Here is a 15,316-nt window from a genome sequence, read left to right on the forward strand (position 1 = left end):
TGCTTTTTTGCACTTTAAATAGTTAGTTTAAAAAGAAAAGGGTAAGATACACATTACCCTGTAACATCCAGGAAACTCCCAAATGTTAAGGAGGTATCCCAGAAGAACATTCAAAATGCAGAAAAAGATTGTACAATTAAAAGATAGAGAATATTCCAGGGACAATGCTTTACTGGGATAAATATTTACAAGCTGGGACTGCCCCTGAAAATGAGGGATAATCACAGTGTGTGGGTGTCCCACACTGGTATTTACAGTAACAAATATATCTGGGGACAAACCCTGGGACCATCCTTGGAGAAGAATTGGTGACTATGCGTGTTGCCCTCACTAAAAATGGTGACACGGCGACCGTGACACGTCCTGCGATATGACGTCACACGTCAAGAATGAGGATGTGAGCGCTTCAGCTTGCGGACGTGGCCTGTAGGGAGAGCTCGCTCCCGTGCCTGATGCTTCAGTTCACACTTCACAGCTGCGGGGGGCGCGCAAGCGGGGCACCTGCAAGGACGGTGGCCGGGATGAGCCCTACGAAGACGAGAGCAGAGGACAGGAGATGAAGGTAAGAGTGTGGGTTAGAGGACCGGGCAGGTGGCAGGGACCGGCTGCTGCTCTGTGTCAGAGCTTGTTGATGGGGTTACAGCGAATATACATCATAGATACTGTAGCACCAAGTATGCTGATAGCATTGTGAATGTGTATATAGGAGAATTATATTTACAGATGTCCTGTGGCTGCTACATGGTGAGCATTGTACACCTGTATACTGTGATCTATGTACACAATGTATCTATTTCCTGAAGTACCAGCAGATCTACCCAAACCCCACAATGTAGCCAACAGGTTATTCCAGGCACCTTACTGTCCAGGGTGCTCTCATCCTACAGTATGTTCAGATGTGTCCACAATGCACATTTTTTTTGAAAATGTGTATCTTTTTCAGACAACTAATGCGACAAAAGCACAATGCATGGGTACTCCGTGTACTGACACTGGCATTTCATGTAGCTTCTGTGTGCTACTCCGTCACTGGTCTGAAAGGCAAAAGACAGAGGGGTCTATTTACTAAGCCTTGGATGGAGATAAAGTACCAGCCATTCAGCTCCTGTCATGTCACAGGCTGTTTGAAAAATGAGTTCGGAGCTGATTGGCTGGTACGTTATTTCCGTCCACTGTATCTCCATCCAAGGCTTAGTAAATAGACCCCAGAGTTCCGATACGAGCAACGTGCACCATGTATCATTCTGCTTAATCTGCGATTTTATACCAATTCCTTTGAGAGAAGAGTACAAATCCTATGTACCAGGTACACTATAAGGGACTTTGTATGTGGCTACGATGGAAATAAGACACAAAATTCAGGAATAAAGCACAAATCGCTACCCATGATCCTGTAAATCTCGCCAAGCATCTCGTGCTGTATGGCACAAAAATTCTAGGTGAATGAGGGCACATCTATGCTGGTGCACTTAGGGTGTATCTCCATCCTATTCTTCGTAAACTCATTGTTCATACCAAGGAAAATACAGGTTATTAGTTTTATATTTTAATCGTTTTTAGACATCACCCAGTTTCCTATTTGTTATATTTTAAAAACCATAATGTATGAGATGGCAACAATAAAGTAATTAACAAAAGTACTTTGAACTCTTATGTGGAAACTCTTTACCTATAAAGTTTAGCAAACCAGAAATGACACAGAAGGGAATAATGGCTGCAGTCTGGTTATAGTCATACTCTGTCATGATCATTATGTCTTCCTGGAGTTGTTGTTAGGAGCACAGATTAATACTCTGTGTTGTGAGGAGGGGAATGCTAAGCGCTGATTGGGGAAAGACAAGTCATTTTTGATTGTAATCTGGAATATATTAGAACCAACTACTATGGATATTAATTTCTTATGTGTTTAACTATAAAACAAATCCACAAGTTGCAAAACTGACTGATTTAGGAAAAAAAATAGTTTCTAAAACCGGTTTAAAGCTAGGTACACACTTGAACGATGTATCAAACAATGCAACGGTCATTCACATTTCACTAATCCCAGAACACAGTATAGGGGGTGATTCAGCTTGGGATGGAATCCTGCATGCAGGCCGCTTTGTAATTCCGTCCTTGCTGATATGCAAATGCAGCAGGAGATGTATGACACCCCCGGATGCGTTTGCGATCCCAGCACTGCGACCAAGCTCGCTTTCTGGCTTGCCAGGCCAGGAAACTGCGTCCATAGACGCAGTCCCTGGCCTTGCCACTCCCGGAAAACTGGTCCGACGCTCCCCTTTTTCTGGGAACGCCGCCCCTACCTGATGCTACTATTCCCTTAAATGCCTCTGCCTGTTATTCAGGCAGAGGCATACTGGGACCTGCGATAATCAGGAATCTGCGTTCAGCATTGCACTTGTGTACAATGCTGAATCAGGCCCATAGAACGTACACACACTGTGGTCGGAGTTTTATTGTGTTATGTTGGGAAATTGTATCCTATTAATTGTTTCTCCTCTATACTATGTGAGGTTGTGCGTATACACTACACAATGTGTATCCCATCGTTCATTGCATCGTCCCATCTCAAATGCAGCACATGAGATGAGGATGCGCTGAAGGACGTGTGTAAATGATTGGATGTACACACTATACGATTATGGTCGTGCATATTGGTCGAAAGTACGAAGATTGCACAATATATATCGTATAGTGTGTATCCAATATAAAAAAGCTGAAAGGGTCTTCGCACAGGGTAACATCACATAAGTAATTAAATCGTAAGCTTTTAAACATAGCGCTGAATTGCTGGAACTCCGAAAATAATGATGAAGACTTGGAACTACTGTATTTCTATTAAATGTAAGTTCCAACAAAAAATGTTAGTTAATAATCATACAAAAATTATAAAATCAGAGGTTTTTTTTTTTTTTAATGTAAATTCATGAAGAAGGGTTGGTATATATTTTTATATAATTATTAGGGTGTCACACAATAGTGCATACTTAGTATAAATGAACACCATTTAGGGGGCTAATTGGTGAGCAGTTACCATCGCACATAGGGTGGAATTCAATTCAACGCAAATTGAATAGCGTCAGGAAGGAGCTCCCTGAGCTATTCAATACAGCGCTCTGTTAAGCCTGACTGAAGGGTTTCTTCTCGCACCCCTCCTCAGGTGTGAGCAGAAATCTGACAAACTGCTGGCACGATGCAGTTTTCTGCCCTTAGCGCGGCGGAAACAGCATTGCGCCGTTCACATATGCCAAGGAATGCCGGTTCTCGCGACTAAACACCATGCTTGGAGCGCGAGAATGGACATTCTCCAACGTAACAGCACGCTGAATTGAATTGCTCCAGGAGCTCCTTCTCGGCGCTATTCAGTTCGCGTTGAATTGAATTCCGCCCATAGTTACATGATAAGTGAGAGGCTTTATCATAGAGCGTGTAAATACTAGTTTTCAGTCACTGTTCCATACTACCTGTTCGTGCTTTAATGATTACCCTTATTCAGGTTTAGTTACTGTTATCCCCGAGTGCCTTGTGGTTGTTTTTTTGTTTTTGTTTTTTATGAGCTCCCTGATGATAAGTTTTGATACCTTTTAGCTTTAATCCCCCCTCCCATGTGTCCATGGGTCTCCAATGTAGTATTAAAAAGTTTAAAGTGTAGGGAGGTCTGATGGGCATGTGAGAAGGTCCAAATAGCATGTTGGCAATATTGGCGGTGGGGTGGTCTGAGTGGCATATTGGGGGACTTTTTCAGTATATGTGGGATCTGAAGACTTGTGGCGTTTTGAGGGCTTATGGGTCTATTTAAGGGGAGCAAGTGGGATGTCTTGAGTGGCATGTGAGGCTATTTTGGGATGAGGGATGTGAATGTGTCGAAGGTTTTTGCGCTGGTTTTTTTTTTTTTTTTTTTAAAGTCTGAACACTCAGTTCATTTGTAATTTTTAAAATCTTGTTTTATTTTTTTTCCTTTTATTGAGTAAACTGATTGATTGTTTTTTCAATATCTGCAACATGGTCTGGCAGGGTGGTAACGGATTGTTTGCCAGCGATTGATATGTTTGGAAGTTTATATCAGCAAGACGTAAGCAGAGTGTGTGGAACTCCAGCATCTTGAAATAGGGATCATTGACCCCTATTGAATACACTTGGGGGAAGATTCAGTTTACTGGAAGTCCTGTACTGTGAACACCCAGATTCATTTTCCACACATATCGCAGGATATTTTTGGCAAGAAAATAGGAACAGGTTGGGGAAAGCATCCTAAACCCCAAACATTTGGCAAATAATATCCTTTAGACTGTAAGCTCTTTAAACAGGGTTATCATTTATTTTGTCTCTTGTTTGTATAAATGTTAAAACTGATTTAATACACTCTATGACCTACCGTATATACTCAAGTATAAGTCGACCCGAATATAAGCCGAGGTACCTACTTTTACCACAAAAAACTGGAAAAACGTATTGACTCGAGTATAAGCCTAGGGTGGGAAATGGCAGCAGCTGGTTGTGCCCCCAGTAGTAATTCCCCCTGGTTGTGCCCCCAGTAGTAATCCCTCCTGGTAGTGCCCCCAGTGGTAATCCCCCCCCTTTTAGTGCCTCCCTGGTAGTGCCCCCAGTGATAATAACCAGACTCTCAGCGGCTGCTGATTACAGCAAACACACAGCTGCCGGCTCCGGTGGCTGTGTGTTTGTGCTGTGTAGCGCTGACCGAACTCCGTCCGGTCAGCGCTACACCTTCACTCGAGTATAAGCCGAGGGGGTACTTTTTCAGCACAAAAAATTTCATGAAAAAGTCGGCTTATACTCGAGTATATACGGTAATTTGTGAGATGGAAGATGTTCATGCTTTAGAGACAATAAACATTTTAGTGTTACATCCAGCATGTGATATTATGTGACCAGACTTACATGGCAAATGGTACTTTCAGTGCTGTCTCCTCATTTGATGAAATCATTGACTGCAGATCTTGCACCCCTTTTATCTGGTATATGTACACTGAAACCAGAAGACAAACCTTATGACACAGACTAAACATCGTCATTTTTAAACAAAAGTTGGGAAATTATGACGTTTAGAGTAATACATTATTCCATCAGTCTTTCATGGTGTTTAAATATTTTACAACTGTAAACTTAATAATTACCTAACATTAACTGTACAACAACATATCCATACACAACTTAGTTTCCTTGTGTGCTGAAGTTTATTAATTACTGATTATTGCTTTTCAGGTTGAATTTGAAAGCTTAGTGTTGGGCAAACACTTACTTAAGTGAACAAAGGTTAGAAAATTAGCTATGCTACTTCTCATTTTCTCAGAATGGGGAGGCAATATTGCACCATAACACTATTGACTGAAAAGAGCTTGAAAACAGAGGCTAAACCTTATTACAGGGACTTAAGGGGCACATCCACTAGGCGACTAGGGAAAGACAGTATGATTACAACATCGTAATCGTACCGTCGTTCCCCATCCCCCGCTGTGCCTACACCGAACGATTAGTCGTCCCCGAACATGGATATGTCGTTATCGGCAGATTGACCGGCATGTTCGGACGATGATTGATGCCGGAAACGACCAGCGGGAGCGTGCATCGCTGGTCGTTTCCGATATTATAGTGCACGATTAATGAGCGATTGAACGATAACAATATCGTTCAATCGCTCATTAATATCGCCTAGTGGAAGTTTGCCTTTAAACGGACTTAAACATGTCCATTTAAAAAAAAAAAAAAAAAAGCTTTTTAACCCAGTGATGGTCAAAAGTTGGGAAATTATGAAGTTTTGAGTTGCACATTGTACCATCACCATAGTCTTCCATGGTGTATAATGTAATTTAAACTTAACAATTACATAACTCAGTGGTTCCCAAACTGTGCGCCGTGGCACCCTGGGGTGCCTCAGGACACTTGCAGGGGTGCCTCAGACTGGTGGTTTAGCGCCAAATCAAATTATTGATGGTCAATGTAATGGAAATATGTGGACAAACAGAAGCACAAACCTGTCCACCACTATATAACCAAACCTAAGGATGACAGGTCAGCACAATTTACTTCACTTTACTACATTTTTTTCTGAATTTCTCAATAACAAATTTTTGGCCATGAAAACAATGCCAATACACTAGGGAGCCGTGATTCAAAAAATTTTGGGAACCACTGACATAACTCGATTATCAATTGTATATTAATTATTAAAAATGCAGTCTAATTTAAGGAGACCTCCACTCAAAAACTTACAATTTGCTCCCGAGTCCCGGCTCACTTAGCCACACTCCGGTCCCTCTCCCATACACTCTGCTGCAGCCGCTCTACATTTACTGTGCCTTAACGGGGATCTCGGACCCGAGGAGGGGGGAGGAGTGTCAGTGGGGATGTCGGGCCCAGGCGGGAAAATGTTGGCTGTGGGTGGGAGAGGTATTCAGACCCGTTGGTGCTGCAGAAACAGGTGAACACGGTGCTGGTGGAGAGGACCCCTGTCCATGGTGTTACTCACTAGCCTGCTGTGTGGCCCATCCCCTAGTAGCTGGGCAGCTGTGCACCCCCCTTCTTCCCCCTAATCCTGACTTTGTAACTGCATGCCTTCACTATCCCCAACTGTGTAGCTGTATTTCCCATTTACCCTGACTGCTAACTGTGTGCAGCCCCCACCTTACCCACAGCACTGCCTGTCCCTAACCTCCTCCTTTGACCCCCAAAACTTCCCCAGCTATCTACTCTTGTTCCGTCCCTACACCCAGCAGTCCCTAACCTCCTCCTTGACCCAGTACTGCCCCAGATGCTATCTATCCTTATCCCCTCCCTACCCTTAGTACTGCCTGCCCCTAACTTCTTTCTTACCCCAGTACTACCCCAGCTGCAATCTACCCTTGCCCCCTGACTACCCCCACCGCTACCTGCCCCTAGCACTGTCACAACTACGGTCTGCACTTATACCTCCCTGCCCCCAGCTCTGCCCGCCCTAACTCCCTATCTAGCCCCAGCTCTACCACAACTTCTACATGCCTTTACCCCCCAGCTCTACCCCCTACTGCTGATTGCCCTTAACCCCCTCTATCCCAACTGCTAACTGCCCACAGCTCAGTCCAAACTGCTGCCTGCCCTCACCCACCATATGTAATGCAGATCTCTGCTGTCTGCAGACATGACCCTAGGAATAATTGTGTCCTGGTAGTGCTGTGGTAGTGCTGTGGTAGTGCTGTGGATCACACTCTTCAGTTTTGGTGATGGTCTCATTTTACCAATCTGACCACATTAGCAGTAAAGTGAAAAGTGGAGTGACTGAAATCTGTATACACACAGTTTAGTAGAAGCATTATAGTCCCAAGCATAAGAACCCTAAATACATAATCAGGAGGATGTAGAAAGGAATTGAATGGTGTATATACTGTACAACGAGCATATATAATGCATCCAAATCTGCCAACTTTCCAAATTTTAGAATTGAGATGTGAGTATGGGGGCTTGATCATCAGAGGTATCTATAATGCCTGTGAGACCAAATCTTCCTTCACTCCCCCAACAACACCACTTCATTGCCACATACACCAGCACTGTGCAGAGCTACGATGAGCAGGACATAATTCCCAACGTTACCAACTTTCCTAAATGTTGGCTTGGGAGGCCTGCCACCCCCCGCCCCCCTGGGCTAACTCTACCCCTGAGGAAGGGGTAGAGTTAGCCCATGCCTCACATGTGTCAGTCTTACCCTAACACAGGGATCTCTTCGGGAATAGCTTAGTAATAACGTTTCGCTGTTTATACTTGCTTTATGTATGGTATATAGATGATTTCTCTGGGTTATGTAGTAAGTGCATGGTTTTGATTGTGCTTCCTGTGCATCATCGTACAGTGATCAGCCATCAGTCATGCAAATTCTTAAGGTGGGTACACACTAAACGATATCTTGGACGATTCTGACGCATTGGAATTACAAATCGTTCAAATTGTGTAGTGTGTACTCACTGCGAGGATGCGCGCTCCCTCGGGTCGTCCGAAGCATCCTCAGATCTTTTTGTATTTGCAAAAAGTTCTGAGGATGTCACTAGCGATGCCATGCTACCGAATGCATTATGGTCCCTGCTGCACCAAACACCCCACCCCGTCGCTGCCAGCATTGGCAAGTGGGTATACACTTGCCGATGCCGGCACCCCCGCCGGGTCCATCGCTAACGATGTTGTGCTAGACACACCATCTAATGGGTAACCCAGCTTATAGTCATCAAACTGAGACCTATATTACTGTATGTGTCACTAGTTAACTGTAACATTTAGATGGGGGAAAAAAAAAAGTGATATATGAGTAATGGGGAATTTATTGACCATTCAGCTAATTATTAATTTGCAAGGTTAGAAAAAATGCAATTTGCTCCAGTGCACTTCATGATCCCTCAATAGTGTATTAGTGTAACTAAGTGATAAATTGGTGCCTAAAAATCCTATATATATTAAGTGGCTGAAAACCTACTAAATACTTAGCATGTCTGTGTGTCTAAAATACTCACTAGAAACGTCAATGTGTTTTTATACTGTGGTTTTTTTTTTGGTTTTTTTTTATTTCACAATTTAAGTAATTCCTTTTGTCATTCTTTAGTAATGCTCGGCTGTTAATTTACTGACGTCAGAGACTGTCAACAGTTCCTTACTATTAATCTCCGTGAACGTGACCTGAGTCCTTAATACTTACAGAACTGCACCTTAAAGTGGATGGTGTACATAATGATTGCAGTTCTGTGTCTGTGAAGTTATCCTTTAAAATATTTTTTTATCCATAATCTGCTGTTTTTTAAATTTTGTACCGAAAAGTCATATTAAAATGAGTCTGGTCAGCTGGCTGAAAAACTCCTCTGACTTCCAGCTAAATGCCCATTGCCAACAGTCTCTGTGATGCAGCTGATGGTGCGGCAGCCCTTTCTTATAATGGGAATAAATCTGGTTATTTAGCACTCTGACTGAGTGCAGGGATCAAACGGGAACCTATTAGTGGTGTTAGCATATGGTATAGCACACACGCTGACAGAAGTCATGACAGATGCCTTTGTTATTAGCCTATATAGAGAACAAGCATATTACCAGGCACAGAGCATGTTAAAAGTCAACATCAGTTTATTTTTTTGCAAATCAAAACATCTCATTAATTTCAGTCGTATCTCGATCAGGCATGCAGATCGTATTGGGGCTAATAAACAATAGTATTGGGCCAGTATGCTAGTTACATGTGTGACCGGCTTCAGTCCATTGGAAGCGGAATCTGTAGCCTGGAATTTTGTTAAAAACAAAATTCTGAGTATACAATTGTGTATACAAATTATGTTTATAATCATATGTGTATATTTCATCCACTGGAAGTGTTTAGCTTTTTTTTCCTTTAAAGATGGACATTACATTATCTCTTTATTGACCCACGTCTAAACAAAGCAAGGACTGTGCAGCTATGGTGTTTATTGGATGTAGAATCAAAACAGAAGAGTAATAACTGTAGAATAACATCTGATTCAGGTTAATCGTTAATACAGTGTATTTTCAGTCTCTCTAGCAGCTGTTCCGAGGATGGCTGGCAAGCATGAATCCCGGAGTTACCTGAAGCCAACATCTACGTCCTCTACCACAGGAGGTCATAGCTATCACTTTGCAGCCACGGCTAACTTGGACAATGACCTTTCAGAAGAAGAAGCAGAAGAGTATGAGCTGCGTCCCCGGGGCAGAGAGAAAACCAGAAGGAGCACTTCCAGAGAACGCCTCGATGATATTATCCATATAACCAAGGACATTGCAGAAGGGGACACGTTAAATTCAATAGCACTCCAGCATTGCTGTACTGTAAGTCCTGAGTTGTGTGTAAATCCTGGGGATTATTCGCTAAACTGCGGCTTTTCATAGCCGACAATTATCAGTGTTTTTGCCTGTAGACTTTAAAGTGGCAATACTATTTAAGTGAGACACACACGGTGTATTGTGCTTAATGGTATTGCTGTTTTTAAATTCTGTACGAATAAACGCTGATAATCATCCAGCTTTGAAATGCGGCAGTTTAGTAAATACAACCAATTTACTTTGAAGCCCTTCACTTTGTGCATATTTAGACGCAACAATCCCGCTTGGTGAAACTTTAAACGCTACTATCTGACGCATCATAGGTGCAGTTTGTCCATCAGAGTAATGCCTCTGATGCAAGCGATCAGGCGTCTGTACGCAGCCACTTCTGTGACACTCCCATACAACTGTACATCGGTGTGCGTCTGATGAGTCACCGCCCAGTAATCGCCAATACATTTCCAATACATTGCTGAGGCCATGTATCTTAGTCGCAACTGCCTACACTCCATGGGACGCATGCGCCTTATGACTTCTTAGCGACTTAGAATCATGTGTAGTTGGAAAACATTGAATATTGGCATTGCGTACGACTCAAACAGGCATTATGTCTCTTGAAAAGCTGTGAGTGCTGTTTAGTGAGGTTCTCAATCGTAAGGGCACTGTTAAAAATATTTCTTTAGTGGTGGCAGCATATGATCCAGTTATGTCTCCATTCATTACTGTAGACTGTGTGACGGGTTATCGTGACTCACATTTATTTGCACAGAAAGTTTGTAGCCAGTAACGAGGTGTACCCAGAAAGAAGAAGTAGTAGTAGTAGTATTGAGGGATGATGAGACTGAGTCATATAGTGCAGACTTCACTAAAGAGCTTTTACTGTGCTGAGTGCAGAACATCTCATACAAGTGACACCAGCCTGGCAGACCATAATAATGTACCCGCAGATCCTTGCATAATACTATCCTACAATTATTCAAATATGTTATCATATGACATTTATTCTGTTATTATTTTGTATTCCTTCAGGTTGCAGATCTCAAGAGAATCAACAACCTTATTAATGAACTGGACTTTTTCGCATTGCGGTCAATAAAAATTCCAGTGAAGAGGTTCATTTTATTGACTGAGTCACATTTCTCCTCAAAGGGAAAGACTTCTAGGACGGCGCCTATCCAGCCTACAGTTGAAATCCAAGACAATAATCCGGCTCTTGATAAGCTAACTGCAGAGACAGTCGATAGTTTCTTACAAGAAGTAGACAGAGACATTGAGCAGATAGCGAGGTGTACGGACATGAAAAAAGAGAGCCTACACGAAGTGGTCTCCGCCTTAAGTCAAGAACTCCAATTTGAATCTGACCACAAAACGTCCCGGCAAAAACATCCTTATAATGGCGCGGACTGGGGTTTGGGCTGGTGGACAGCAGTTGTCATCATGGTCGTTGTTGGAATAATTACACCAGTGTTTTATTTTCTTTATTATGAGGTTCTAAACAAGGAACCAACTTCAAACGCATCCCATGTACCATAGCTGGGTCTTTGCTAACTAAAGTTCAATGTTCATAAAGTTAATGATAGTTTCCTCATAAAGAGACGAAACCTTCATGGCTACACCTGAAAGAGGAATTGTTAGCAGAAACTGCATTCTGAAGTGGAATTCAACTTTTTGGAGGATACTGTTTTTATATTACAATGCAATTATTCCTTCTGTATAGATGGTTTAATTTTTTATCCACTTCGGCACTTTTCTGCTTGTTCTAAAGACGAGGGACATGAAATACCTATATGTGTTTATATTTATTACAATGCTAGAATTCAGGAACTGATTTGTGATAATTAGCAAAATGCAGAGCTCGATACTACCACTGCTTGACAGACGCAGCTCTGTGTCAGAATGATACTTTCATATTTTAAGTTGGCTTTTTCAAAACAAGATTTTTTTTATTTCTGAAAGTCCATACCCGTTTTTTTTAACTTACTAAAATAATGATTGAACCAATTTTATTGTAGCCTAATATTGTAAATAATGTCCATGGTTTGTAATATTTTTTTTTTAATTGGGTAAATTCCCCTAAAATATATGTAGCGTACTTGGGAACCCCATATCAATTATGCTAGGTTAGAAGTTTTGTTCCCCTCTTTGTTTTTTTTGTCCTGAGGCTTTTTTTTTTTTTTTACACAGATTACTTTAATAGGACACGCCCAGGGGTGCAGGCTATTTTTTTTTATTTTAAGCCTGCACCCCTAAACCCCAATTCTGCACTTTTTTTCGCCATGTAAAACATAGTTAAAAAAACTGGGAATAACTTTTCACCAAGATTTTTCGCACTGGCAAAAAGTCTTTGAAATTAAATACGGGGATAATTAAAACAGGCGAAAATTACGTCATCGGCGATAAACGGCTTTTCGCAGCCAAATTGAATGCCCCCATTAGTGTAATGCATCTGAACCTGCAACTAGCCAAATACAAGCTGCAGTATACATTACAGAACATTACCTCAAGTCTTCTTAGAGCACAGGTTCTCAAACTCTGTCCTCAGGACCCCAAACAGTGCATGTTTTGCAGATCTCACAGAATCACAAGTGAAATAATTAGCTCCACCTGTGGATCTTTTAAAATGTGTCAGTGAGTAATGACTACACCTGTGCACCTGCTGGGTGACCTGGAAAATGTGACCTGTGTGGGGTCCTGAGGACCGAGTTTGAGAACCACTGTCTTAGAGCATTAAAGATGGATTGCAAAGGCCATTCACACTGCCATTTGGAGCAACACAGGATAAGTGTTTGATGGAGCATGAATGCATCTGGAAATATATTTTCCCATTTATGCTCTGTCAGCCATTCTCCGTACATTCACCCTACAAGGTGTATGTAAACGGTCCGCGTGTTCACCATTGGGGTCTATGATCCTGTTGTGCAGTATTCTGTTCTTTCAATGTAAGTTGAATTGGAACACAACCCAAGTGGCAGGGCAATGCAGACTGAGCTCGGACATCTTTATGCAAATGCCAGTTGATGAAGACAATACGTAAAATAAACTAACTTTCAAGGGAGGCCTGATAACATTTTGACCTGTGATTAGGTGCAAGTAAAGCCCTGTAACACAGCCTCCCATGCTCGGGGAAGGAATGCACAGGTAGCATCTTATGATGAGTCAGGTGTATCCAACTGCAGAATTGTCATAGCTATACCTCTTACTTCTGTTTGTTAAACCTTGCTGGTATGGACTAGAGCTGTGTTTCTCAAACCTGGTCCTCATGGAACCCTAACAGTGCATGTTTTCCAGATCTAGCTCAGTGGTGTCAAACTCGGGCCCTCCAGCTGCAGTGGAACTACACATCCCAGCATGCAGTGCCCCAGTTTTGCTATTAGGGCATGCTAAAACTGTGGCAGGGCATGCTGGGATATGTAGTCTCACAAAAGCTGAAGGGCCTGAGTTTGACACCACTGATTTATTCTAGGTGGAGCATATTCGTTAATTGACTAACACTATAGATCTAGAGGTGGTACTAATTGATCCTCAGGATACCATGAAAACATGCACTGTTAGGGTTCCATGAGGACTAAGTTTGAAAAACACTGGACACAGAAATAAACACATAAACAACCAGATATGATGTACACAGGTCCTGTGTTCCAATTACCTCTGTGGCGCAGCCCCCATCCAGTATTTCCATGTAGTATGTTCTCGCAAGGACTCAGAGATAGGAATAAATCTAGTTACAAGGTGCAATGTTGCATCTTTGCCAAACCAATGTGCATTGGAAGAGGGATGGGGATGCATAATAATTGTGTAAAGTCTGTCCCATCTCCTCAGTGCCTGGAAGACAAAGCCTGGGCGCACATCCACAGGGGACAGACTGAAGAAGAGGACCACCCGCCGGGGTAGGTATGAGAGAAGGGGGGCAAGATGGAGCTACTGGAGGGAGGACTGCTACAGCGCGGGTGAGGGGGAAAGGTACAGCAGAGTGGGCGGGGATGGCTAGAGAGGAGGGAGGAGCAGACTGAGGTGACCTATAAGCTAGTTTTATATAATTGCACCAATTCGTTCAACGGAGGAGTCCCCCATATCTGGGATGGCAGCCTCTCCAGTGTTCTAGATACACTTACACCTATGGTTCTTCAGGGTATAGGTGTGGAAGTGATAATTACAGGACGAGGCAGCAATAAGTATACTGTGAGCTGCAGGGGTTCTAGAAATTGGATCCTATAGCTGCTGTAGTGGGGGTAAAATGTAAAATAACTTGAGAAACCTGTTTTATTCTCATATTTTGAAATAAACCTCTACTCAAGCCAAAGTTATATTCCTGATGCATGAATGTGTTTTATTTATAAAGTATGAAAGCTCACAGTACACACGTGCACAGCTATCGTACCGTGCCTGTGGCATAGGTGGATGTTTTGTTTTTAGTTACAGCTTTCCAAGCAGCCTTTTTAGTACCTCATTAAAAAAATGTTATACAACATCTAAACTCCTTTTTCTGACTTTATAAATTCTGTAAAAAAAAAATCAATTGAGTGCAAAATATTGTATGTTTTAATACAAGCTGTAAGTACATGTAAGTTTACTGCCTACACCAAATATTCACAACATCCTCAGATTGTAATGTTTTCTAAATGTCTATACAGTACACCATGAAGTATTGATTACAAAATGCCTTATGTGATCTTTTAAGAGGTACGAATAAAACTAGAACTGTACCAGTGGTTCCCAAACTTTTTTGAATCACGGCGCCCTAGTGCATCAACGCTGTTTTAATGGCCAAACTTTTGTTATTTAGAAATTAAGAAAAAATGTAGTGAAGTAAATTGTGCTGACCTGTCATACTTAGGTTTGGTTATACAGTGGTGGACAGGTTTGTGCTGCTGTTTGTGCACATATTTACATTACATTGACCATAAAGAATTTGATTTGATACTGGACCACCAACCTGAGGCACCCCTGCAAGTGTTCCGAGGCACCCCAGGGTGCCGCTGCACACAGTTTGGGAACCACTGACCTGTACTCATGCTAAGAGACCTCTTTAGTTTTTGACTTTCATAGTTTTACACATAGGGAGAACATGTATGCCATATATTGTTACAGGAACAAAAAAGTGATCGCGGAGAGACCAACATTATATGGGTCCCGCGGACCCATCATTTAACAAATTTCGGGTACTACTTCACTGTTTCTGGGACCCATCATAATTTTATGCTTTTAACCTCTGTATATGCACTTTAGACCTCCCACATACCCCATCTGGTCCCCCCACAGAGCATCAGACCTCCCCACATGCTCCCTAAATGCATGTTTAACTCCTCAATAATCCTATATGTAACATGTCTGCACAAATCCCATAGTGAACAAGTCATTAGGTACTAAGGGGCATATTTTTATTTTTAAAAAATTGAGGGCTATTCACCCAAAAACAATTGCAAATATTAAGTACCACCCAGATATATGCATGGGGGATCTACTGCGGTTTTGTTTTAAATTGCAAAAGCAGCTCTAATGCCGATTTCTGGTG

At 42.1% G+C, this 15,316-nt stretch overlaps 1 protein-coding gene across 1 annotated transcript; it reads left to right on the top strand.

Annotated features, from left to right (window-relative positions):
• Positions 1–381: 381 nt before the first annotated feature.
• Positions 382–14,108, top strand: LYSMD3 (LysM domain containing 3). Its single transcript, XM_088444642.1, has 3 exons — positions 382–562; positions 9,518–9,810; positions 10,834–14,108. The coding sequence occupies exons 2-3, from the start codon at positions 9,541–9,543 to the stop codon at positions 11,335–11,337; spliced, it is 774 nt and encodes a 257-aa protein (XP_088300768.1). The 5' UTR covers positions 382–562; positions 9,518–9,540; the 3' UTR covers positions 11,338–14,108.
• Positions 14,109–15,316: the final 1,208 nt, after the last annotated feature.

The sequence above is a fragment of the Taudactylus pleione genome, unplaced genomic scaffold, assembly GCF_031769625.1.
Source record: "Taudactylus pleione unplaced genomic scaffold, aTauple2 ptg000370l, whole genome shotgun sequence".
Lineage (NCBI taxonomy): Eukaryota > Metazoa > Chordata > Amphibia > Anura > Myobatrachidae > Taudactylus > Taudactylus pleione.

What these genes read in the sequence shown, in the direction of transcription:
- LYSMD3 (XM_088444642.1), top strand. Translation starts at nt 9,541, where the DNA reads ATGGCTGGCAAGCATGAATCCCGGAGTTACCTGAAGCCAACATCTACG. An exon ending in CACTCCAGCATTGCTGTACT is followed by an intron (nt 9,811 to 10,833) that starts GTAAGTCCTGAG and finishes GTATTCCTTCAG; the next exon opens with GTTGCAGATCTCAAGAGAAT.